This window comes from Notamacropus eugenii, chromosome 5 (assembly GCF_028372415.1).
Source record: "Notamacropus eugenii isolate mMacEug1 chromosome 5, mMacEug1.pri_v2, whole genome shotgun sequence".
Lineage (NCBI taxonomy): Eukaryota > Metazoa > Chordata > Mammalia > Diprotodontia > Macropodidae > Notamacropus > Notamacropus eugenii.
Genome location: NC_092876.1, coordinates 337,127,640 through 337,151,909, shown reverse-complemented (window position 1 = coordinate 337,151,909; position 24,270 = coordinate 337,127,640). Strand labels below are relative to the sequence as shown.

The 24,270-nt window shown below is 37.5% G+C and overlaps 1 protein-coding gene across 3 annotated transcripts in view; it reads right to left on the bottom strand.

Moving 5' to 3' along the window:
• LMLN (leishmanolysin like peptidase) overlaps positions 1-24,270 on the bottom strand; it is a 60,087-nt gene that overhangs the window by 24,922 nt on the left and 10,895 nt on the right. For 2 of the 3 annotated variants that reach the window (XM_072613723.1, XM_072613724.1), the window contains exons 2-8: positions 21,636-21,733; positions 18,350-18,380; positions 13,549-13,631; positions 10,206-10,323; positions 8,058-8,236; positions 5,260-5,365; positions 1,874-1,968 (exon numbers count right to left, since the gene is read on the bottom strand). In XM_072613723.1, the coding sequence (XP_072469824.1) occupies positions 1,874-1,968; positions 5,260-5,365; positions 8,058-8,236; positions 10,206-10,323; positions 13,549-13,631; positions 18,350-18,380; positions 21,636-21,733 (710 nt within the window). Of the gene's footprint in view, positions 1-1,873; positions 1,969-5,259; positions 5,366-8,057; positions 8,237-10,205; positions 10,324-13,548; positions 13,632-18,349; positions 18,381-21,080; positions 21,143-21,635; positions 21,734-24,270 lie in introns of those variants that run through there. The other variant, XM_072613725.1, reaches the window with a different exon arrangement.

Below are 24,270 nucleotides of genomic sequence, written 5' to 3'. Positions count from 1 at the left end.
ATCTGTAGACAATAGAGAAGGAGCCAATAGACAGGGAGAGATTGAACATAAGTGATAGTACAGAGATGAGATGATGTAAACTGCTGGAGAAGATGGGATGGAATGGGATCGCCTGTGCATCTCCTGTGTCTGCCCTGGCAAGGAGAAGGGTCACCTCTTCATGTGGGACAGAAGTGTGGGAGGAAATAGAGGCAGAGAGAATTTAGGTGCTGTGAAATAAGAAGGAAGGGAGAAGATGGAGCTCTAAGGGAAAGGCCTCAATTTTTTCAGGGAAATACAAGGCAAGATCTATGTAGAGAGTGTGGGGGAAGACAAAGCCATGGGAGGTTTGAATAGGGATAAAAAGTTTGGAAACGCCTCTGTGGTGAATGGGACAGTATGCTAATTAGGAATGAACAAGACTTAGATTCAAGCCTTTTCTTCAAGCTAAACATCCCATTTTCTTAACTGATGCTTATAAGACTTGAGACCCTTCATTATCCTGACTCTAAACACTCTAGCTTATCAATGTTCTCCCTAAACCATGGCTCTCATAACTGAATTCAACATTCCAGATATGGTCTAACCAGGGCAAAGTACAAAAGAACTCTCTCTTTCCTGATCCCAACAACTATCCTACTTTTTGTTTTGTTCTGTTTTGTGTTGTTTTAACTGAGTCTTCCTATCTCAGCCAGGCTGGAATTGCTGTGGCTTCTCATGGGACTGATCCCACTGCAGATCAGCTACACCATTTCTAACTTGGGCCTGTTTGATCCTCCTTAGGCAGCCCTGTTGGCCGTGTCCCTAAGAGCTTATCATATTGGTAACAAGACTTAGTGCAGAAACTCGCTTAGCTTAATCTACGTTATCTCAGAACTTCAAAAAGTTAACTGATCCACCAGCCTCAGTCTCATCACAGCAGGGATTACAAGCATGCATCAGAAGACCTGGTTCGCCTACCCCAACTTCAAATGCAGCCTACAATCACATTAGCTTTTTTTTGATTATCATATCATATGTACTGTTTACTCATATCCATTACAATATCAGGTCTTCAGATGATTTGCTGTCTATCCATGCATCTCCCTCCTCTTATGCTTGTGAAATTGACAATTTAAACCCCTATGGACTTTAAATTTATCCCTATCAAATTTCATCGTATTAGATGGCTTTGGATCCCATGCAAATACAATAGCTATCCCTCTATACCTTTTATCCAAGTCATTGACAAAAAAAGTTAAGCCACACAGAGCTACATGCAATTTCCAAGTCAACATCAAACCACTAATGGCTTGGTCATTCAACCAGTTCCAAATCCACATAAAATGCACTCACACATATAAAATGCCTACACTCTTCTTGTCCACAAGAATAACACAGACCTTTTAAATGCTCTGCTAAAATCTAGGTATGTTTATGGCATATGACATCTGCATATCTTTGACACCAAGTTAAATAGGTGAATGAAAGGGCATTTTTTTAAGTTTTCAACACAAGTGCCAGGAGAAAGGAGAAATGAAATAGTAATACTCAAAGTTAAATGAAAAAGAATTATACTTAAGAATTATAATTAATTATACTTGAGAATTTGGTTGCTCTCAAAGTTTATTCTGAAAGTATTTATATTGATATTTATTTGATAAATATTAGTTTAAAATTCACTATCTAAAATATTTTAATATAAAAGGTACGGAAATTTATGATTACAAATCCATGACCAATGTCATAGAAATTATGGAACTATTTACAACTGTTATTGGAACTGTTATTTACTTTCAGTACAACTGAATCTGAGCACCATGTTAGTCTTCATTCATTAAAACACTCCCTGAATATATACTTAAGCATAACATTTTTTACCCAATGAAAGAAACAAAAATGAGAAAATAAATACCTGCTATTAAAAGGTGGTAAACCACTTGCATATCGTGAAGTCATAGGTCTTCCATCTTGATCATGGTAGAAAGCAAAAAGCCCAGCAGAGAAACCCTAATTTAAAAAAAACCCAACAAACCATGAAATATTTTAGAGACAATTATATTACCTCTTGGACAAACATCAATTTATTAATACTCAGCTGTAATTCATACCGTAAAGAGCTAGTGAAGTATAGGATTATTTGCCCCTACATTAAAAATGACTCAGCTATCCCTCTATTTTATAGTTAGCCTCTGATTTCAGACTTTCAGCTTGGTAAAAAGGGATGTGTACAGGGTAAAACTTTTTTTTTTTGATAAAAGTAAATAGTTAAACCAGGGTCACAACCGTTCGCAGAAAGCTCCACTGCTTCCTCTGCCTCACTCAGGTGCTAACTGTGGAAACCAGTGCAGGATGCCTTGGGGAAAATATGTCTATGACTGAGCTACAAGATTCAGGTCCCTTATGTACAGCAAGGTTTTGGTCCCCTGGGAGTTTTAATTTATAATCAGGATAATAACCATTTTACATTCATTCTTAGATACTTAAATTTCACCCTTGAAATACAGAAATCCCATAATGTTTTTAGAACTACAAATTACTTGATATGAAAGATTATTTCCTAACATAAGCATAAAACAAACCATTCTCTTGCTATTACTTTAATTATCATGACCCAGTTTATACAACTAGAATGTGCAATAGCTAATATCCATAATTGATGGATACTATTCATATAATTAATTTAATTCAACAAATTAATGAGGCAGCTTGTCTGTGTTGGCACTTTTGTTCTCAACCTCTTTGTTTAACCACTGGCTCCTGTGTTACTAGGAACTTGCAACCCAAGTCTATCTAAGCAGTGTTTATTCTTTTGTCCCTACAACATCACTGGATTTTCATACAGTTTTGATACGCTAAGACAACCTAATGCAAATGACTAGAACAAGAAGAGGAGAATTGTAAAAATGAAAAAATAAATTAAAAACATGATTATGATAGAGTTAAGAAAATAGACTACATTTAACCAAATCCCTTTTAACAGACATTGACTACATATTCTGTCATCTTATCAGACTGAAAAATGTTGCACGCATTCAAAATTTTTACCAGCCAATCTCACATTCATACTGTGTTCAGTATTTAAGTAATAGATGTGAGCATCTACAACCTTATACGTGTGTATATTGTACATGTGTTGAAGGAAGAAAGAAGGTATATATATTTTTAAAAGACAGCATAGGATAATGAAAAGAAAATTGATCTTGGAGGCAGGAGACCTAAATTTGAATCATGGCTCCAAATTGAAACCTGACTTAGAAGTCACTTAAACTATTTGAACTGATTTCTTCACTTGTCTTCTACTCTTGAGGAAAGTGATTCACAAACCTTAAAGTACTATATATTAGGATAGGATATGGCTTAGGAGATTTAGGGAGCTGCCTAAGATATAGGGAGATTTGAACTTCAGGTCAGAACCCCAACACTCTATATCCCCTCAGGCTTCTCTAAAATGCTACACATAAAGGTATAGTCTTACAATTTACAATGAGCTTTTAAGGAACAAACAATTTATTTTTCTAGGTCCTAAACCCCTAGGCCTAATGTTTATTTGTAGAATTATTAATATTATGCTTAAAACTATAATCAAATACTCCCTTTTGAGCTTTTCTGCTTCTCAATATATTGAGCATCTATAATAATACTTTCCTCTTCTATGACTGGAAGATTCAGTTTCACTGTTTGATAATATGAAATCATAATATGATGCAGAATGATTTTATGAAGCAAATTCAGAACTACCTTAATTTGCTAAATCAAGGTAAAGTTTCATCTGGCTTAACTACATTCTTAATGATTAAACATTTTGAAAACTATGTAGATAGAAGATCAAAGTATATGTATGTGATATAGAGTATGTAGGAAATATGGAATAACAGAAAATACTAGTTTATAATTCATTAGCATTTGTTTTTCAAACATGAGTTACAACAGAATGTAAGTACTAGAGCTAAGATTTTTTTCTATTTTTGGTCTTACCATCCTAGGCCTAGCACAGCTACTTTTTGCATATAATAGGTACTTTAAAAAAGCTCCTTAAATATGAAATGAGTGAAGTCTCTACGTTCTTAAAGGTGAAAACTGCCAAAGATTCAAGAGTATTTTCTTTGAGTTCCATGATATCACTCCATTAAATATCATGTAAGATCTTCCTAATTATCCTCTAATTAGAAGGTATTTACATATTAGAGAAAAACCTGGATTATACAATACTTTGAAAAATTCTATTTAACTGGGTGGTAGCTTGAGCTCAAGAGTTGTGAGCTAAGGAACTAAGTCTGGCACCCACGAGGTGAATTCATGGGAGATAAGCACCACCAAGCTGCCTAAAGAGGAGTAAACAAGTCTATGTCACAAACGGAGTAGGTCAAAGCTTTCATGATGCTCAGCAGTGCGGCTGATCCAAGATTGGATGCCGGAGATGCAGCCTTTGTAAGATAAGGAGACTCAGTTCCAAAAATTAAATTTTTTAAAATGCAGCCTTATTAATTTTAAACCCCCAAGTAGTTAATTACAAATAGACTACCAAAGTTTTGCCTAGCCAAGGTCAGAAAGATGCTTGCTTAAGTGAATATATACAAATTATGGAAAAGATGGGAAAACGGGCTTTTAAAAGTAGTTTAGACAGTTCCTTAGATCACATTTTAAAATTTTTCATTTTTAAAATATTTAAATTATTAATTTCTTAGCAAATATATTCCTTATAGATAATGCAAATGCACATATAAGCCAGTCCTTGTCCTAATTATAAAGTTTTTGAATTAACAGAATCTTAATTAATGAAGTTTTATTATGGGGTGGCTAGGCAGCACAGCAGATAGACTACTGGCTCGGTAGTCAGGAGGACCTGAGTTCAAATCCAACCTTAGACACAACACTTACTAGCCATGTGACCCTGGCAAGTCACTCAATCCTAACTGCCTCACCAAACATGCTCCCCCCCACCAAAAATATTAGTTTTCTTATACACAAATGTAAGGATCTACCCCTTGGTTACATTAACAATAATTTATCAAAATAAAAGGGTAAGAGGCAAGGGATAAGAGCGGTAACCTTGACAAAGTGGCTAGAAACTTAATTAATGCTGGAGAAGTCACTTAATCTCTCAAAAAATTCTCTAAGACTACAAGCTGCAGAACAAATACCTATCTGTATTGGTAAACGGAGTTTCCTCACTAATAGTTCTTAACACCAGAAAAAGCCCTGCCTCACCCATACCCATGTCCCCCCAAAAAGCAGAAGAGTATAAGGAAAAGAGCAACAGAATACATAATGTAACATATTTTAAATAACAAAATTTACCAAGGCATGAATAATCTCATGTTTCACTGTTGACAACATTCCAACAAATTCCTGAGGTTGAGTAGAAATCATACTTGGACATAGGTTAGCATATCCTGCAACTGGCCTATTAAAAAAGACAGTACATTATGTGTTAAGCTTCAGAACAACATTAATTCATGATTTAACTGTTCACAACTCAATTAGTGGCTACCACTTTGAGGCACAAGAAGGTTGTTAAATATAAAACACATTTTTGTGCCAGAACATTTCTTACTGTCCCCTCCCTTAAAGAACAGGTTTTTATGTGTATGTTAATCACAGTATCAACAATCAATCAATAATCAACATGCATCTATTAACAGTCTACCATGTATCAAATGCTTAGGATGCAGATACAAAGAATAAAACAACCCCTAAACTCAAGGAGAGTAAAGTGCAGGAGTAAGGAGTAAGACATAAAGAGAGCAAAGAGAGGTCATCCAGGATGGGGAGACCCAGGCACTTGCAAGATCAGGAAAGGCTTCATGTGGAAGGTGGTGGTTGAACTGCATGTTGAAGGATGTGAAGGATTCTGTGAGGCAGTTTTGAGGAGAGAATGAACATAGGCATGACATAGGTTCAGCATACAGAGACTGAAGATGGAGTGTGGAATTGAAAGAAGGCTAATATGACTGGAACAGAAAGTTCAGGAGGGCAGGTAATGTCCGGAGATATTGGAAAGGTAGGGTAAAAACTAGGTTGTGAAGACAATTAGAAGCTAAATTTGAGAAGATTTAATAAATGCTAGTTGATGGATTTGAGAGGCAATATGAAGCCTCTGGAATTACTGAGTAGGACAGTGATACAGTCAGTTGTGCATTTAAAGGAAAATCACTTTGACAGCTGAATTGGAATAGAGAAAGACTTGTGGCATAGCCAGAACTGGAGTAATGATTGTACAAATGGAGAGGTCAGATGCAAGCGATATGGAAGTAGAAATGGGGAGATCTAGCAACCGACTGAATTTGTGAATAGCAAATGATGATGTCAAAGTTACAAATCTAAAAGACTGGAAGGAATGGTGGTGTCTTCTGCAGAAATACCTACATTTGGAAGAAAGGTAGGTTTGGGGAAAATGTGAGTTCAGAATTGGACATGCTCAGTTTAAAATGTCTCTGGAACATATACTTTGAGATATCCGTTAGGCCACTGATGGGGAATGAAGCTAAAAGGACATACTAGATTTGGATATATAGATCTGGATACACAGAATGGGAGTCATCTGCATAGAGTTGACAGCTAAAAAGCATGGGAATCAAACTTACGAAGAGAAAAAGTGGAAGAGAAGAAAAAAAGGCCCAGGATAGAGCCTTGGGGAACACTCACAAAAAGGAAGTGTGATATAGACAATGAATCAGCACAGGATACTGAGGAGTGGTTGCACAAAGACAGGAGAAGAGAATACTATCATAAAAACCCAAAGTACCCAGGAAGAGAGCAACCAACAGTATTAAATGCAACAGAGGGGTCAAGAAGACCTGAGGAAAGACATCACTAAATGTGCAAGTGAAAAGAAGGAAATGGATGGGAAAACTGCTGGGGAAGTAAAATTGACATGGATTAGGTTGAGCCTCAAATATATATGAAATATATATTTCATACTATATATGAAAAGAGAGAAAAGTCAAAGAAGACTCTTAGGCTTCAAGTCTAACTGACTTGAAAGATAGTGGTACCCTCAATAGGCATAGGAAAGTTTGGAAAGCAAGTGGCAGAGAGGGAACACCAGTTCTGGATGTTTTGAAATTGAGATATCCATGGACATAAAAGTAGAGATATCTAGAAGGCGGCTGGAAATATGGAGATGGAGATCAGGAGAAAAATTAGATGAAAGAAAGATTAGATTAAAGCTCTGGAAGTCATCTACCCTGAGATAAATGAGCCCATGGAAGCAAAGAAGAGTCCATGAAGCAGAAAGGGGGAAAAGAAGAGTGCATTCAGTAATGACTAATGGAGAAAAAAAGAAACCAACAAATCCTATTTAAAAAAAAAAAAGTCTGACATTGGTCCTCTCCTTCGGTCACGCATTCCCCATACCCTGAAGGGAATGGAGTAATGATTCACCTGGGAGAAGAAAGAAGTCTCTGATGACTTCAATAAATTGGAAATATCTCTTAGGTACACCTTTGACAAATGACAAAAGAGAAATTTTGAAGGGAGTGGTCAAAGGGAGATTGAATGGTTTTAGGAAAATCACTCTCCAAGGGTAAGCCATCAACATAAATGACTATTGTCCTGTCTGATGAAACAAACTATTAACTGAACTTTTACTCTGAGACCCATAATTATGTTTTATCAAAGTATGTAATCACATCTATTGTTCAGGAATGCTGTAACTGACTCCAAAATAGCCTGGGCTAGAGAATGGTTTTCAAAGTCATTAGGTGACTCTGTTCATCTTTGGTCCTCTCTCTAAGCAGAAATTTTTAGATTAGAACAATCTAAAATTAAGAAGAATTGTTTTTGACAGGCTTGGGTCCACAACCCACAGTATGTAATGTCCTTTCACAGTGCGTAGTGACAGCAATGTAACTAAATAAAAAAAGGAAAGGGCATCAATAAAATGTATAAAAAGTACACAGAGGAAAACAAAACAATTCGGAAATACAAATGGCAATTTACCTTGCTAAATATAATATACATTTTATGAAACAAATTACACCCTAAGTTCAGAGTATCATATACATCCCTTTTTATCATCTTTGTACATTAAAATATTAAGTTCATAGTAAAAAAGAATTTTTTTTAAACAAAGTAAAATTAGGATTAAAGGTTACCTGTCCATCTCTGCTTCTTGCTGGCAGTAGGCTGCATAAGCAATGATATTTTCTTGGCTGCACCTCTCAGTGGTTAGAGCACTGACATACAGCACAAAGTCTGCATCCATGATGCCCTCGCTGTCTGGCAGGTCCGCTGATGCACACAGCCGTTCAGAATCACTATAAACCCAACATTGCTGATCCAACGAAGTTCAAAGGAAAACAAAAATAATGAAACTATTAGATGACTTTTGAAAGCATACATTGGAAAGCCAAAATACAAATGTTACAGCTTTTCTATAACATGTCATTATCAAGGTTCACAATTCATTGTATCACAGAATCTGAGCAGGAAATCTAGCCCAGCCTCTTCTGTCTGCTCATCTATCACGTCCCTAAATTTCCTATTGGGCTTGTTTTGCTTAAAAATCACTTGTTTCAATTACTATGATTATATCTCCTTAAGTCTCAATTAAAATATTACAAACGACTGGGGTGTGTGCAACATTGCACATGATCTTCAGAAAAGGGAGAAACAGACAAAACTTTAAACCAGATCATGCCAAGGAGATATTTAACAGAACCAATTAAAAAAACAACATAGTAGAGAGTCTGTACCTGCATCAGTGGATGCTTTACTGAAATAGAAAAAGAGAATGGTAGATTTTCATAAACTTGCCTTAATAAAGCCTAGGATAATCTCCCAGCAGATCTTTTAAGAAAAGTGAAGGATATAATTATCAGGTTTGATTTTAATTCTACATACTAATATTTAATATAAATTTTTTTTAAATCAAGCAATCTGACTGCATTTACATTGATGCACAAATACTAAAAAAAAAAGTCTTGAGTTCTAGCTAGAACTTTTCTAGTTCTAGAAAATATTTATAAAATAAATGATGTCTCATATCAGATACTTTGTCCAAGAAATGAAAAGAGATTAAAACTCTTGCAAAGTAATTAGTAATTATACTCTCTAAAATGTTTTACCATCCTATTATTGAGAAATTCATATTAATTTTACTTTGTAATTGATTCTATATTGCACTGATTTTTATAATTGAATTTGTATCTGCTTAAGTCCCCTTTCTATGTCCTTGAGTTGAGATCCGGAATTTGGCTTTCCCTCCAAGTTACATTAAAACTATAATTAATGGGGAAAACTGTTACCACCATGCCTTTAGCTCCTGGGATACTTCCAGGACATCTATTTGTTACTTTTAAGCCCTACAAATTAATTTAATACTATACCCAAAAGATATATCATCTGCCCTTGCCTGTCCTTGTTCAGTTAGGGGAGATTTTAGTTTGATCACCTAGTAAAGACTGTAAGATGCAGAGGGGTCCCATACAGCAATGAACATTCCTAAATTGTCAGAAATCAGTGGCTAATAGGCCCATGAGGGTGCTAGCCTGCTTTCCTTGATGTGACCAATCATGTTGTCTCCATTCCCATGATGCTGTCCACACTGTAACCAACTGCATTGTATTCCCCACCCACTCAACTCTAATCTTTGTTCTCCTGTACTTTCCAAAACTATACAAAAGCTAGTAAACCCTATCTCATGGTTTGTAGACATTGAGGCCACTGACCCATTTATTGGTTACTACTAGCCTAATAAACCAACCATACTCAGAATCTTGTCTCCCCTCACTTTACCTTAATGTTAAAATGCAACGTTGTCTGGGATGTGTACTCTAATGGACAACGATAAAGTGATTGGAGCTGGGGGGACTTCAGGTTTTAACTGAAGGAAGAAAAACTTTGCCAAAAAGGAAAGAAATCCCACCTAACTCCATTATCACTGGAAAACTGATAAGAACCCAATATTAGCTATTTCAATTATAGTTTTAAAAAAATTATGAGAGGGAGTTCTGAGTCAAGCCACAGGGATTCAAGTCCCACTTCTGACACATCCTGGTTTTCTGATCCTGGGCAAGTCATGGAACCTCCCCAGGCCTAGGCAACTTTCTAAGACTCTAAGTTAAAAACGTTTATGGATCATGAATGGCAGAAAGAGTTTTCACACCATAACCTCCCTACCCCAATGAAATCGTAGGTTCAGATAAAAAAAGAAGTTTAGTGCTTAAAAAAAGAACAAAGTTTTCTGGTATTTAAAATTATATGAAAATGTTACCCCATTACTAAGTGTAGGATGAAGCTACCTGAAGATGTTCCTCGGGCACTCGGATGGGACCACACTTGGTATGCTCGGCACAACAGTCTTTACAATATCTATTGGGGTCATTTCTCTTTCTTACATACTGGTTCGTTGCACATTGTCTTCAGTTCATTTGTACAGAAGTTATCATGAGTAGAAAAACAGTTAAAAGAGTCACAACAGTTAAAAACACTGGAAAAACAAGTAGCTGCTTTATTGTGTCACTATCACTGCTCACTAATAAGAAATAGGAGTAATCACTGTAACAAGTAAATCTTGTAAATTAGCCATTTAAAATATTTGAGCTCTAATATAGCCAATATCATGAAGCAAAAAAGAAAAGAAGATTAATACCCCAAAACAAGGCATTATTTTCTCTTGGCCTTATAATTTAATGTGTAATTCGGAGTTTTTTAATTATATGTGTGTGTATGTGTATGTGTGTGTGTGTATGTATGTATATACTGTTATAATAGTATTGCCAGATTTCAGAGTTTACAACATCTATCTTCTGTGTTGAGGGTAAGGGACTACTCTACTAGATTCATTCATTCATTAAATGCGTAACCTTTAGCACAGCACCTGAAATTCTGGATGCAAACAGACAGAATGGGTTCAATCTCAGGGGTTATTCCCCAAATCATTTTCTCTTTAGCCTTCCAGGCCTCAGAGTTGCCTCTGAGAAATCTCATGATATAGCCCAAATGGAATTCATGCTTCATGTCTATGTCCCCACAAATGTGGGTAAAGAGATCTCCAGGGCCTGTATGAGGATCCAAGGTAACACATTTACATAATCATTGCAGGACAGGTTTTATTCCTTTCCACGTAAAATAAAATAAAAAAACCCAATAACCCCAAAACCATAAAAGACTCACACAAAAAAATAATGGAATTCTCCTGTCTGGTCAATTTCACTTTTCCCTAGCATTCTATAGTTCTCCAGAATCTTCACCCCACTCTGTGGTTTGTACTCCTCCAGGAAGTGAAAATAATTGGAATTCCAAGAGTAGGATAACCCCCCAACATTCTGGTTAGTCCCATTTTGTCCCAGAGATCCATACAGGCATTCAGTCTTACCATGCCACACTTAGGGTTTGACTTATACAAAAGACAAATACCCTCATGGTTGCTAGACTGGTGATATTCTCCTCAGACTTGTGTAATAACTGATAGCAACAGTGGAAGGCAAGATTCAGGTCATTTGCTTTCCCCTGTTGTCAGTAACATTTCCTTGCTGCTCATGCAGCTTCAGTATACGATCTTCTGTTCAGAGAAGCTGGTGCTGCCCAAGAATTCCCCTATCTCTCTGGAAAGATGGATCCTCACTCTTGAAACTGGGGTTTCTAGAGATAAACTGTGGCTAGCGCTATCCAGGAAGTTCGCTTCTTTTGCCAGGGGGCTGGATTCAAGGTCTATGAAACCCGAAAACAATTCTCTCCTTTATTCAGGGGCTAAGGATCAAGAATTCTCACCATTAAGAATATATTGTCCCACTTGCAACAGCTGCCATAACTTGAGCTAGGAGGCTAAACCATTTCCTCTCAAAGGCCAGAATCAAGCACTTGAGTTCCATGAACTCTCCTCCCGTGACAAGTAAGAGCATGTTCAACTACCAGGTTTCTTTGCCTCAAGACATTAAAATAGCCTGGTAGGGCAACCCCTGCAACTCAGGACCCAGATCCAAGTCCAGTGTTAGCTTTATTGCTCTCTATTCTGTCCTCCAAAAATGGAGAAAAAGGAAAAGTCCAAGTCTGCAATCGATGCCTCCTTTTTATAGGCCAATACAAGGGAGTATCTTCAGCCACGACATTTAAGCCAAATAATCCCCACTCATCAGTGAGACTTTTTTCTATAAGATACTGAGGGGATGTAAGGTGTATTGAAGATAGAATCAAAAGTCCCATACAAACACACTCATTACTTTGTATCATTAAGGAATGAACTATTTTTTTGCAAATTAGGACATGCAAATCTGGAAACATACTGGTTTGCTAGAAAGGGAAGCAAAGAGAATTATGAAAGACTCCATGGAAGAGCCAGTATTTGACCTGGGCCTAAAAGAAATATAACAGGCAAAGATTAAAAGCAAGTACCATGAAGAGAAGAGATATGAATGAAGAACGTTAGCATAAACAAAGAGCAAGAAAACACACAGGATAATTTTCGCAAACAGTGAAAATAGTTTTTTTGGAATATCAAGTGTATATTTATTCACTTATTAACTTTTTATTAATACCTGCCACATGTAAATATTACTTGAATGTTCAGTTCAGTTGTTTTTCAGTCACGTCCAACTCTTTGTGACTCCCATTTGGGGTTTTCTTGGCAGAAATACTGGAGTGGCTTGCCATTTCTAGCTCATTTTACAGATGAGAAAACCTAGGCAGATATGGTTAAGTGACTTACCCAGGGTCACACAGCTACTAAGAGTTTGAGGCCAGATCTGAACTCAGGAAGATGAATCCTCCTGATTTCAAGCCCAGTGCTCTATCCATTGTGTCACCTAGCTGCCCTACTTAAATGTAGTAAAAATCTAATAAAATTTTAAATTGAACTGAATTACAAAATACTGCTAGGCACTGGCAAAGAAACTAAGATATGGTCTATATCCCTTCAAAGAGTTTACATGAAGGGTAATCATGAAATAAAGGCAGAAAGGGTACACAGGGTACAGAATCACAGAAGGTCTTAAAAACCATGTTAAGGAGTCTGAACTTTATACTATAGGCAATGGGGAACTACTGGAGGTTCTTCAGATATGGAGCTGTCTGACTATGGGTATAAACGCATTAGAAATATTAATCACAGTGGGCACTAGGAAGAAATGAGTCATCGAAATAAATATAAAAGAAAGAGAAGCAGAATAATATAGGACTATGGAAGACAATCAGGGAGATTCAAGAAAGTGGTAGTCAGTGTCAAATATGAAAGAAGTCATGGATGATGAAGACTATACTGAGGGCAAAGAGAGGAGTGGTGCAAACACCATGACCAAGCTAGGCCTGGTGGCACACACAACCACAATCCTTGCCACCAGAGAGGCTGGTAGACTGCTTGAGTTTGGAACTTCTAAGCTACTGATTGGGTATTTAAATTCAGCATCAATATAATGAGCCCTGAGGGGACAGGAGACACCAGGCCACTGGAAGAGCAAAGAGCCCAGGCTGGAAACAGAGAAAGTCAGAACTTCTGTGCCAGTCAGCAAAGGGATCAGGCCTAGGAGAAGGTGCTACACATTCAGCCTGAGGGAGAGACTCGGTCTCCTTAAAAAAAAAAAAAAAAAAAAAAAAAAAAAAGGAAAATCCAATCCACCATATTAAATAATCAATGTTCATACAACATACCTGCTAAGCAAAATAGGGCCACCAGGTCTACGAACTTGAAATGTCTTCTCCAAATATGAAATAGCTTGTGGAAAAAGTTTGTTCTAGATTAAAGATAAAAAACAAAAAAACCTTTATAATTCTAGTAGAAGAACACAGAAAATCTTTATAAAGTGAAGCCTAGTTTGAATGCCTATGAAGTAAAGAGAAGTTTTCTATTTCTGGAAATACAGGAGGCTAGGAAAGTAAAGAGTGAGCGGACAGAAAAGAAGTCCTCTACATATTTTCTTTGCTTTCCAGTTGAGTTTTAGACGAGGTCATACCATTTGCAAATATACTATGTTCACACTTTCTTTCTCCTGTCCCTTATTTTAACCACAGAAACAAAAAGTATAAGCCTTAAGTTTGTATATCTTAGCCAGGGACTATAAGCAGAAATTCATGGAATACCATGGCCATGTCTATACCATTAAACAGGAAGAAATAATCAAAAGTTCCATAAAAACAGACTCATCACTTTTTAAAATTTATTTAAGTTTTCAACATTCATTTACACAAAATTTTGAGTTCCAAATTTTCTCCCCATCTCTCCCCTCCCCCCACCCCAAAACGCCAAGCATTCTAATTACCCCTACCACCAATCTGCCCTCCCTTCTAACATCCCTCCCTTCCCTTATTCATACCTTCTCTTTTGTCCTGTAGGGCAAGATAAATTTCCATACCCCATTACCTGTATTTCTTATTTCCCAGTTGTATGCAAGAACAATACTCAACAGTTGTTCCTAAAACTTTGGGTTCCAACTTCTCTTCCTTCCTCCCTCCCCACCCATCCCCACTGGGAAGGCAAGCAATTCAATATAGGCTACATATGTGTAGTTTTGCAAATGACTTCCATAATAGTCATGTTGTGTAAGACTAACTATAATTCTCTCCATCCTATCATGCCCCCCATTTCTTCTATTCTCACTTTTGATCTTGTCCCTCCCCAAGAGTGTTGACTTCTAATTGCTCCCTCCTCCCATTGCTCTCCCTTCCATCATCCCCCCCACCCTGCTTATACCCTTCTCCCCCACTTTCCTGGATTGTAAGATAGGTTTTCATACCAAAATGAGTGTGCATTTTATTCCTTCTTTGAGTCAAATGTGATGAGAGTAAGCTTCATGTTGTCCTTCTCACCTCCCTCCTTTTTCCCTCCATTGAAAAGTCTTTTTCTTGCCTCTTTTATGAGAGATAATTTGCCCCATTCCATTTCTCCCTTACTCCTCCCAATATATTCCTCTCTCACCCCTTAATTTCATTTTTTAGATATGATCCCTTCCTATTCAACTCCTCCTGTGCTCTCTCTCTCTCTATGTGTGTGTTTTTGGGGTGTGTGTGTGTGTGTGTGTGTGTGTGTGTGTGTGTGTATAATCCCACCAACTACCCAGATACTGAAAAAAGTTTTCAAGAGTTATGAATATTGTTTTTCCATGTAGGAATGTAAACAGTTCAACTTTACTAAGTCCCTGATGATTTATCTTTCCTGTTTACCTTTGCATGCTTCTCTTGATTCTTGTGTTTGAAAGTCAAATTTTCTTTTCAGCTCTGGTCTTTTCATCAAGAATGCTTGAAAGTCCTCTATTTCGCTGAAAGACCATTTTTCCCCTGAAGTATTATAGTCAGTTTTGCTGGGTAGGTGATTCTTGGTTTTAATCCTAGTTCCTTTGACTTCTGGAATATCATATTCCAAGCCCTTCAATCCCTTAATGTAGAAGCTTCTAGATCTTGTGTTATCCTGATTGTATTTCCACAATACTCAAATTGTTTCTTTCTAGCTGCTTGTAATATTTTCTCCTTGACCTGGTAACTCTGGAATTTGCCTACAATGTTCCTAGGAGTTTCTCTTTTTGGATCTCTTTCAGGAGGTGATCAATGAATTCTTTCAATATTTATGTTGCCCTCTGATTCTAGAATATCAGAGCAGTTTTCCTTGATAATTTCATGAAAGATGCTGTCTAGGCTCTTTTTTTGGTCATGGCTTTCAGGTGGTCCCATAATTTTTAAATTGTCTCTCCTGGATCTCTTTTCCAGGTCAATTGTTTTTCCAATGAGATATTTCACATTATCTTCCACTTTTTCATTCTTTTGCTTTTGTTTTGTGATTTCTTGGTTTCTCATAAAGTCATTAACCTCTATCTGTTCCAGTCTAATTTTTAAAGAACTATTTTCTTCAGTGAGCTTTTGGATCTCCTTTTCTAGTTGGTTATTCTGCTTTCTAAAGCATTCTTCTCCTCATTGGCTTTTTGAACTTCTTTTGCCAATTGAGTTAACCTATTTTTAATATAAAAGCCTATCTCTTTAACACAAATATTCTCTCAAAGATGCTATACTGCTATTAACCATGGTGTATCCAAACTTGGGAGAATCAAAAATACAAAGAGGCCCAAGGGCAATGGAAAGATCATAGGATCACAGCCTTAAGAGACAAAAAGGATTTTGAGTTCATCTAGTTTAACCCTCTAATTTTCCAGATAAGGAAACTGAAACTCAGAGAGGTTAAGTCACAGTAGGTCTATAAACATTTATTAAGTTCCCATTATGTGCCAGATATGGGCCAGTGGGATACAAATACAAAAACGATAATCCCTGCTCTCAAGGACTTACAATCCAATTGGAGAAGACAACACAGAAAGGGAAACTGAAAAGGGACTTGGGGAACTAGGGAAGGGAAAGTATGCAGCATGGGGGATTCATGGAAAAGTCCAAAGGAGTGCAGCCAGATGGGAACTGCAGAGATGGCCAGCTTGGGTATCTTCCTTAAATGGAGGTTTGGGGAGACAGATCTCCACTCTGCCCTCCAATCAGAGTGATCCCAGAGGCAGAGGGTACTGATAAGGTCTGAGTAACAAGGCTGATGTGAACCTGCAGGAAGATGAGGTTCCTGGGGTAATAAGTAATTTGCCCAGGGTCCCACTGATAATAACCAGGGCAGGAATGGAACCCAGATTTCCCTGACTCTAAATCTCTAAATCTATCATTTCTTCCTCTATACCACATTGCTTCTCAATATGTGATAAGCACAATGCAGCTACTAATAATGACCTATACAAAGGGGGTGAAACAAAAGATGACATCATGGATAAATATAACTAGACAAGGAGGTAGGCAGTTCACATAATGAGTAAAGCACAACAGAGAGGATGCCACAGTGAGACACTGCTGTGCCCAAGAAGCCTTGAGCACATTGGGTAGGTTTATGATGGAAAGCCATGGCTAAAAATCATACAGAATAAGGAGAGAAGGGCACTGAACTTTCCATGTGATATAGTGGGAATACCTCTGGAACTGGAGTCAGGAAACACTGCCTCTGACAAATTCTAGCTGGGAGACCTCTCAACGCTTCCAGGTCTTCATGAGAATAATGCTTTGACATTCTGAGTGACTGGTTCAGGTCTTCTCCATCTTTCTGATAACTTTTTAATTTTCTCCAACATTAAAATGTTTGTTTAGAAACTTTAACCTCATAATATTTTTTTCCTTTTTTAAAATGTCCTTTTTATTATGAACTTAGCAGTCATTAACAAACACGTTTTGATATATAAAGAGAAACAAACAAGAGGATCATTTATAAACCAACTGCACATTTACTGTGTCTCATCATGAACTGCCTTAAAGTAAATTGTTGGCCTCAAATGACAATACTATTCTTCATAATGATGAAAGGAAAAGTTAGAAACCTGCCAAGACTGCTTCCCTGAGACTGCTCAGGACAGTTCATGTAAAGTCTTCCACAGCACTCAGTGGGAAAAACATCAGACTTAGAAACAAAACTGTGTCCTGTCTCTTATACCTGTGCGGGACCCCTTGGGAATCACTGAACTTCTCTGTACTTCAGCGTCCTCATCCTTAAAATAGGGACCATCAAGCCTATATAGGAATCGACCTCATAGGGATTATGAGTGTCCTCCAAAATGCTTTGCAAACCCTAAGGCACTACCCTAAATGTCTACTATGATTATCATTGTAATGGTGTTCTCTGAGCTCATCTTGGAAGAATTCCTTTCCACCCTTATCAGTATGGGCAAATCCTGCTCCCACTAATTTAAAAGGGAACAGAAAGCAGAAGAAATTATAGAGTATAAAAATACATGAAAAAAATTAATAGGTTATTAACAAAAAATAGGTTCATTATTAATAGCAATAACAATACCTTACATTTATATGGCACATTATATGAATTAGAAAGTACCTTCACATTATCTCATTTGAGCTTCAAAACAATCATCTGAGGTGGATAAAGAAGATACTGTTATCCCCATTTTAGAGATAAAGAAACAAGATCTCCTGAGTGGAGAGAAGTATCCAATTCTGGATTTGTCTCTCTGGGAAAAATGATGAAATAGTGACTTGCAACCATTGTAGAGAAGTCTTTCTTTCCACTGTGACAATTTTCATATCTGTTTATATGTATCTGATAACAAGTTCTGCTAAAAAAAAGTTTCTAGCTCTCTATTTGTCATATAAATACTATAACACAGTCTACCTAGTCCACAAAGAGACTTCTAAGCCTTCAAGAATCCTTCTGGAAAGTAATAACATTCTACAGGTCTCCAACAGCCCAGTATAGTAATCCTGATTAGGGATAAAGAGACAGCCAAGGCTTTAGACAGACAAGACTAATAATATCCTAATCATCCCTAATGAGATATTATAACCCCTTTAAAATGTCCTTGTTACTGAGATGTCAGGTGAAGCCATGAAATTTCTCTAGTGACACCTGATCCATATTCTACCAATACCTTTTGATCAGTTGCTCCTGGAGAGGGCAACATACATTACCTACCTTCACAAGTTGCCTTTTCTCAGAAAGCAACCTAAAAAAAGAAGACAAGAATATTAAAAAAAATCCCATGTTGGAAATTAGCACAGAAGAAAAAAATATGGCAAGAGTCAATATTGGAGGGGTTCTGGACAGACAGCCCCCACTAATATGCTGTTGGTAGAGCTGTGAATTTGTCCAACCATTTTGGAAAGCAATCTGGAATTATCAATCACTCAATCAACAAGCACTTATTAATCATCTACTCTGTGCTAAGTAGTGGGGTAGCTGTTAGGGATACAAGGGAAAAAGTTCCTCCCAAAGAGCAGCTTACAGAGGAGACAACATGTACATAATAAACAACACAGACACAAGGTAATTTTGGGAGAGATCATACTGGCATCTGGGAGGATCAAGAAACTCTTCAAAGCACTTGAACTGAAGGAAGGTCCTAAAAGAAACTAGGAATTCTAAGAGAGAGAGAGAGAAAGGTGAGAGGAGAATACATTGCTGGCATGGAGGAGATGGCCAGTCCAAAAGCTTGGAAATGGAGTATCATGTTCAAGACAGTAAGAATGCCATGTTGACTAAAGCACAGATTTCAAGAAGGGAATGTTCAGACTCTTTTTTACCAGAGATTCCACTGCTAGGCATACATTCCCAGGAGGTCAATGATTAAAATAAAATTTCCAAACAAACTCCCCAAATTTTAGTGCAGCAATTACTGCAGTCTCCAAAAAAAGGGAAACAACATAGATGATCACTGATTGGTAAGGAAATTGAGGTGATTAGAACAGAAAGTGGTTAATTATGGGAACTGAGAGAACCATACTGACTCCATCTTGTGACTCAGTTCTGGAGCTAGTTTAGTATCAATTCACTTATGGATCTAGTCCAATTTCTGTCTTGTGAGAAAACTGTAAGCAATTGTGGGAATTGGGAGAAAATCTAATTGTTTCATTTGAACCTAACCCTGCCCAGCTGGGAAACTGAACCACCTCTTCCTGCTGCTTAGAGACCCTTAACCAATGATCTAAGTTATGCTAATCAGAAGTTCAGTCAGATCCAAAGGTGAATGCAAGTTGTTTTCTCAAGATTATACATCTCAAGCAATACATATATGTCTTATCTGAAAACTGGCCCAAAACTGACCAATCAGCTATTCTTCCCTTGCTCCTTTGATTGTTTGTAGACACACTTCGGGACAGTGGGATATCTCTTTTTCTAAATTCAGGGAACTGTACCTGTCTGATCTCCCCTCCCCCCCCCTGCAAATTTGGAAAGTCCCTAATCTTTCATCTAATTAGAAAATGAATCATAAAATATTACACTGTTTTCTTTTAATTAATTGACCTCATTTGATTAATTGTTTTTAATGTGTAAAAAGTCTGTCTCTCCCAGCATTCGGGGGTCCAGCCCTAAGCTGAGAAAGAAGCCTAGTCCTGATTTGTTAGGCAAGTAGCATGCACTACTTAATAAAATGATATGCTTGGAAGAGTGAACCTTTGTTTTTCCTCAGTCATTTCATCTTTCACCACTCACTGAGGAATGGATAGCCAAATGCTGGCACATGAATGTAATGCAATATGCATCATAACAAGTAATGAACATGAAGAATATAAGCCGTATATGAGCTAATACAAAATTAAATAAGCAGAACTAAGAAACTAATATACAAACCAACTACGACAATATAAAGAACAAAAAACTGAACTGAATGCATGAAATTATAATGTATAAATTTGGCCTCAAAGATCTACAAGAAGAGCCCTGCCCCCTTCTTTGTACTGATGGAGAATTCTGAGTATAGAATGCTGCATACAATACCAGATGTGGCTGATGTGTTAGTTTGCTTTGTTAAACTGTCTTGTGATCTTTCTTCTTTGTTATAAGGATGTGAAGGTGATACAAAAATATAAGCCTGGGGCTTCCTCACCCAGGAATATCCATCTACCCCTTTGATCTCCTAAACCTGGGACATCTCTCTGTGATGCTTGCCCTCTTTTCTCATGGTGATATCTTCCTGGAGCCTTCATTTTGTGAAGGGGCCTAAACCAGTTCTTATTTTCCTCCTGACCCAGTTCCTGGCTCAATTCCATACTTCAAAACCATTCCTTTCCCTTGCCCCCAAAACTTGGGTATCAACCCATCCTCTAATCTCCTTTCTGGGGGAGTACTGTCTTCCCCTATTAGAATATACCTTGAGGACAGAGACTGTGTTTATATTGCCTTTCATTTGTATCCCCAGTACTTAGCACAGTGCCCAGCACAGAGCAAGCAAGGAATAAACTTTGTACTTTTCCTTCCTTCCTGTTTTCTATGTTTTTTTATCTCAAAAGTCTAGGGAACACGGTCAAAATAGAGCAACAAATGGTGGGTATATTTTTAATATATCTGGCTCCTTCTTCAATCTATTTATATTTTAAATTTTTACCAGGGTAAGAATCCTACAGGTTTATTCCCTGATGTATAAGTTAATAGCTCCTAATAAGTTAGTATTTTTAACCCTGTAATACTAGGTAATTCAAAAGATATGCCATAGGTTGAATGTTCTAGGATTTAGCCAACAAATCCATGATCACTCCGTTGGGGTACAGACTCTGGGAACCTCCTAGAACTCTCCTTTAATATGCAAATCTGTTACTCTAAACCTAGTTTGGCCCATTCCAGTTTACTTCCCATCCAAGCCCTCCATAGTCAGATACCTCCCAATTGCCTCCAGCTATTTCCCATCCTTGATTACATCACTAATTACCTCAGTCCCATCAAGATCCTCCTTAGACTCCTCCTCCCGTACTACTCGACCACCCCTGATCCCTACCACAGACAAATTCCATCTGGCCTCCATAAAGGTGCTCAGATTAAATCCAGCTCTGATTCTGTCTAGCTGAGATTCTATCTGGCTTGTCACAATACAAGCATCACAAATGGTTAGGCTTCTTAAGAGACAGCTCAATATGGTGAATCTTTAATAAACTTTGCTTTACTTTGGCTGAAAGAAGGCTTGAGTTCAATTCATTCAGCAGGACCTGGCGTGTCAGTATTTTGGGGTCCCACGCAGCTCAAACCTCAACATTATAGTTCCCTGACCTCATCAACTCTAGCTATGTATTTTTTGATGTTTGACTTCAATAATACAATTTAGCCATCCTTTTAAAGACTGGAGTATTTTATGCTTGTTTCCATCTGAAAACTGTTCCACCCCCTTATTCATTATAACTGCCCTTTTATAAATATTTTCACCCACTTTATGGGTGATTAGATGGTTTAGATTCTGAATTCAAATATGATGAAATAATGTCATACTTACTCTTCAACACTTTCATCGTAAACAATTTTAATTCTTAAATGCTGAGCAATATCCCTCTTCAGGACATGATTTGTTTTAAGATGAACTTTGTATATGACCTGGAAACAAAGGGAATAAAATGAGTAACAGAGTAAGCCATACAGGATAGCAGGATGAATCCTATAACTTAAATCATTAAATTGAATTTATGGAAGAAAGGTCACATCATTCACAATAAGAAGAAATCTCCCCAAGTTTCCCAAGTGCCAATATTTCCCTTGCTAATGCTCTCTTATCTTCAATGAGACTGGTGACATAAATTTGAAGTTTCACAGGAATGAATAAGTATGCGCTCAAGACAGCAGCTGTTCACAATTTACTTACTGCTCAGTCCTAGCTTTACCACTTACTACTTTTGCCTGTGGACTTTTGGTGAGTCAGTTTACTTTTCTAGGCCTCAGGTTTCTCATCTGTGATAATCATTTAATATAAATTTTGGACTTTAATAAGGGCTAGAGCTTGAACTAATCAATCAGAAAAAGAGTCTGGCCCTAACAGTCTCTTTGTTCTCTGAAGTAAACTCAGAGAATACCTCTTCCTATGTCAACAAGGTCAGATGGGGCTGACTTAGCATACCTTATGAGACCCTTAACCCTAGACACTATCTTGAATAATGGGACTTTTTCCATATCTTAATATTTTGTGGACATATACTATGCTGTGGCATGTTAATGGTAAAGAAAATACAGATATCTTGGGTCGTAATTTCAACTGAAACTTTGTCAACTCTGCTATCTTATTGTATTTACAACCTATGCAATTAAGAAATTTATTTATCCTAGTCTAGTTAATCACTCATGGAGACCATAAATCTAAAGAACACAGACCACCTTGGATTATCCTAAACAGATTTAAACCTGGTCATTCCTGTAACAGTCAGTCAGAAGTTTTTCTGGTTCCATAATCATGTAACCACTAGCTTTAAGGGAATAAACAATATGCATTTAGCCTGTTTGCCTTTTTCTTAACCAAATGTTCAGGTTGACATCTATTAAAAAGACTAGATGACTTTTAAGGTCCTTTTTAGCTCTAAACCCCAGGATATAGCATCCAATAAGCTCAGTCCCACAGGTAATTCTCTAAGACCACAGTCTGCAGAGCAGGGGCTTGCCCTGCATTGAGAGAGGAACCTCCCTCTTTAAGAAGTTCCCTTAACCAAAGAAATCACAGGTCCAGTTCCTATCTCTACAAATAATTAAAAAAAAACCCCTACAACCTATGATTCATTGGTTGATTGTATTCTTGTGCAAATTTCTAGTTTTGCTGCTTCTTATACTCTTTGATGGTGAAAGGAGAAAAAAATTTGGTAAATTAAAATTGTTCTGCCCAAAAAGTATACACCTAGATTATCTCCAATTTTCATTTAAATGAATTTCTGCATGGGTAAAGGTAGGAAGTCAAGACAAGTCTTTGCATTATCACAGATTTTAAATAAATGTCCGATAGGAAACGAATCAGGAGACTAATTTCAAATGAGACAAATAAAATTTTCCCACACAATTCTTTCAATGCCTATGGATAGGATCCTATAGCAAATAATTTTGCAATGGGAAGCTTTGGGCATGCAAAAGGAAGTAACCTTTTATTATGCATAAGATCTCTTCAAGATCACCTTGACCAATCCTGAAATCAGCTTATCAGATTCTTTTTCATAGCACTTGTGGAACTAGAAGGGATCTTAGAAATCCACTACCCCATCTTACAAAGGAGGAACCTTATCTCCTTGTAAACCTAAGTGTTTGTATTCTAATTCAGATTTCCAGAATTCTAATGTAGTACTTCTGATACTACATCTGCCAGTCTCTTTGTGTTTACAGATTTCAGGTGTAAAAGACTACCCCTTCCAAAATCATATCAAATTAAGAATGTTGTTGCTAGTTCTTCCTTTCAAAGGGGACCAATGACATCATGGGACAATGTCTTAACTTGTGTAAGAATTGGATTTAAGTAAGGCAGAGTTACACAAGGTCATCAGTCTCACTCCCTTTTCTAAAATCACTGAAGTTCAATGGCAGGACAAAAGTCAAGACAAATGGCCACGGCCCTGATGCAGGGGACGACCTTGGCATCTTTAATGTCTGACCAAGCTCTAAGCACTCCACAGCACTTGCTTCAGCCACATGGCCAATGGAACACTCTCATCTGACCATTTCAATGGGGGACGTCTTCACATGCTTGACGTAGACACCCCCCTAACTCACCCATGGGTTTGTGGCCTATTGGTTAGCTTCAACCTGATTTAGCCCATCTGCAAGATGCTTTACAGGCCATGGCTGCTGCTCATGCTACAGCTTCTTGGTGCCACAGGTGAGAGCTGGGTGAAGGTGGACACCAAAGGTGGATGCGCAGCCCTGAAAGGAACACAGCAAGCCCTCACACCAGAGGTACTAGTCCTCCCTGAAAACCTCATATACCTCCACTGAGAAAGTAGTGAATAACTGTCTTGCTTACTTCCATCAAAACCTCTAGAGGAGTCAAAAATATAACATTAAATAAAAATGCAGGCATATTTTTTTAAAGCTCTGAATAAGGACACTGTCAGAGAACATGAGGACCCAATTGGGGGTAGAGGAGGGATGCAAGGAAGCTTGAACCT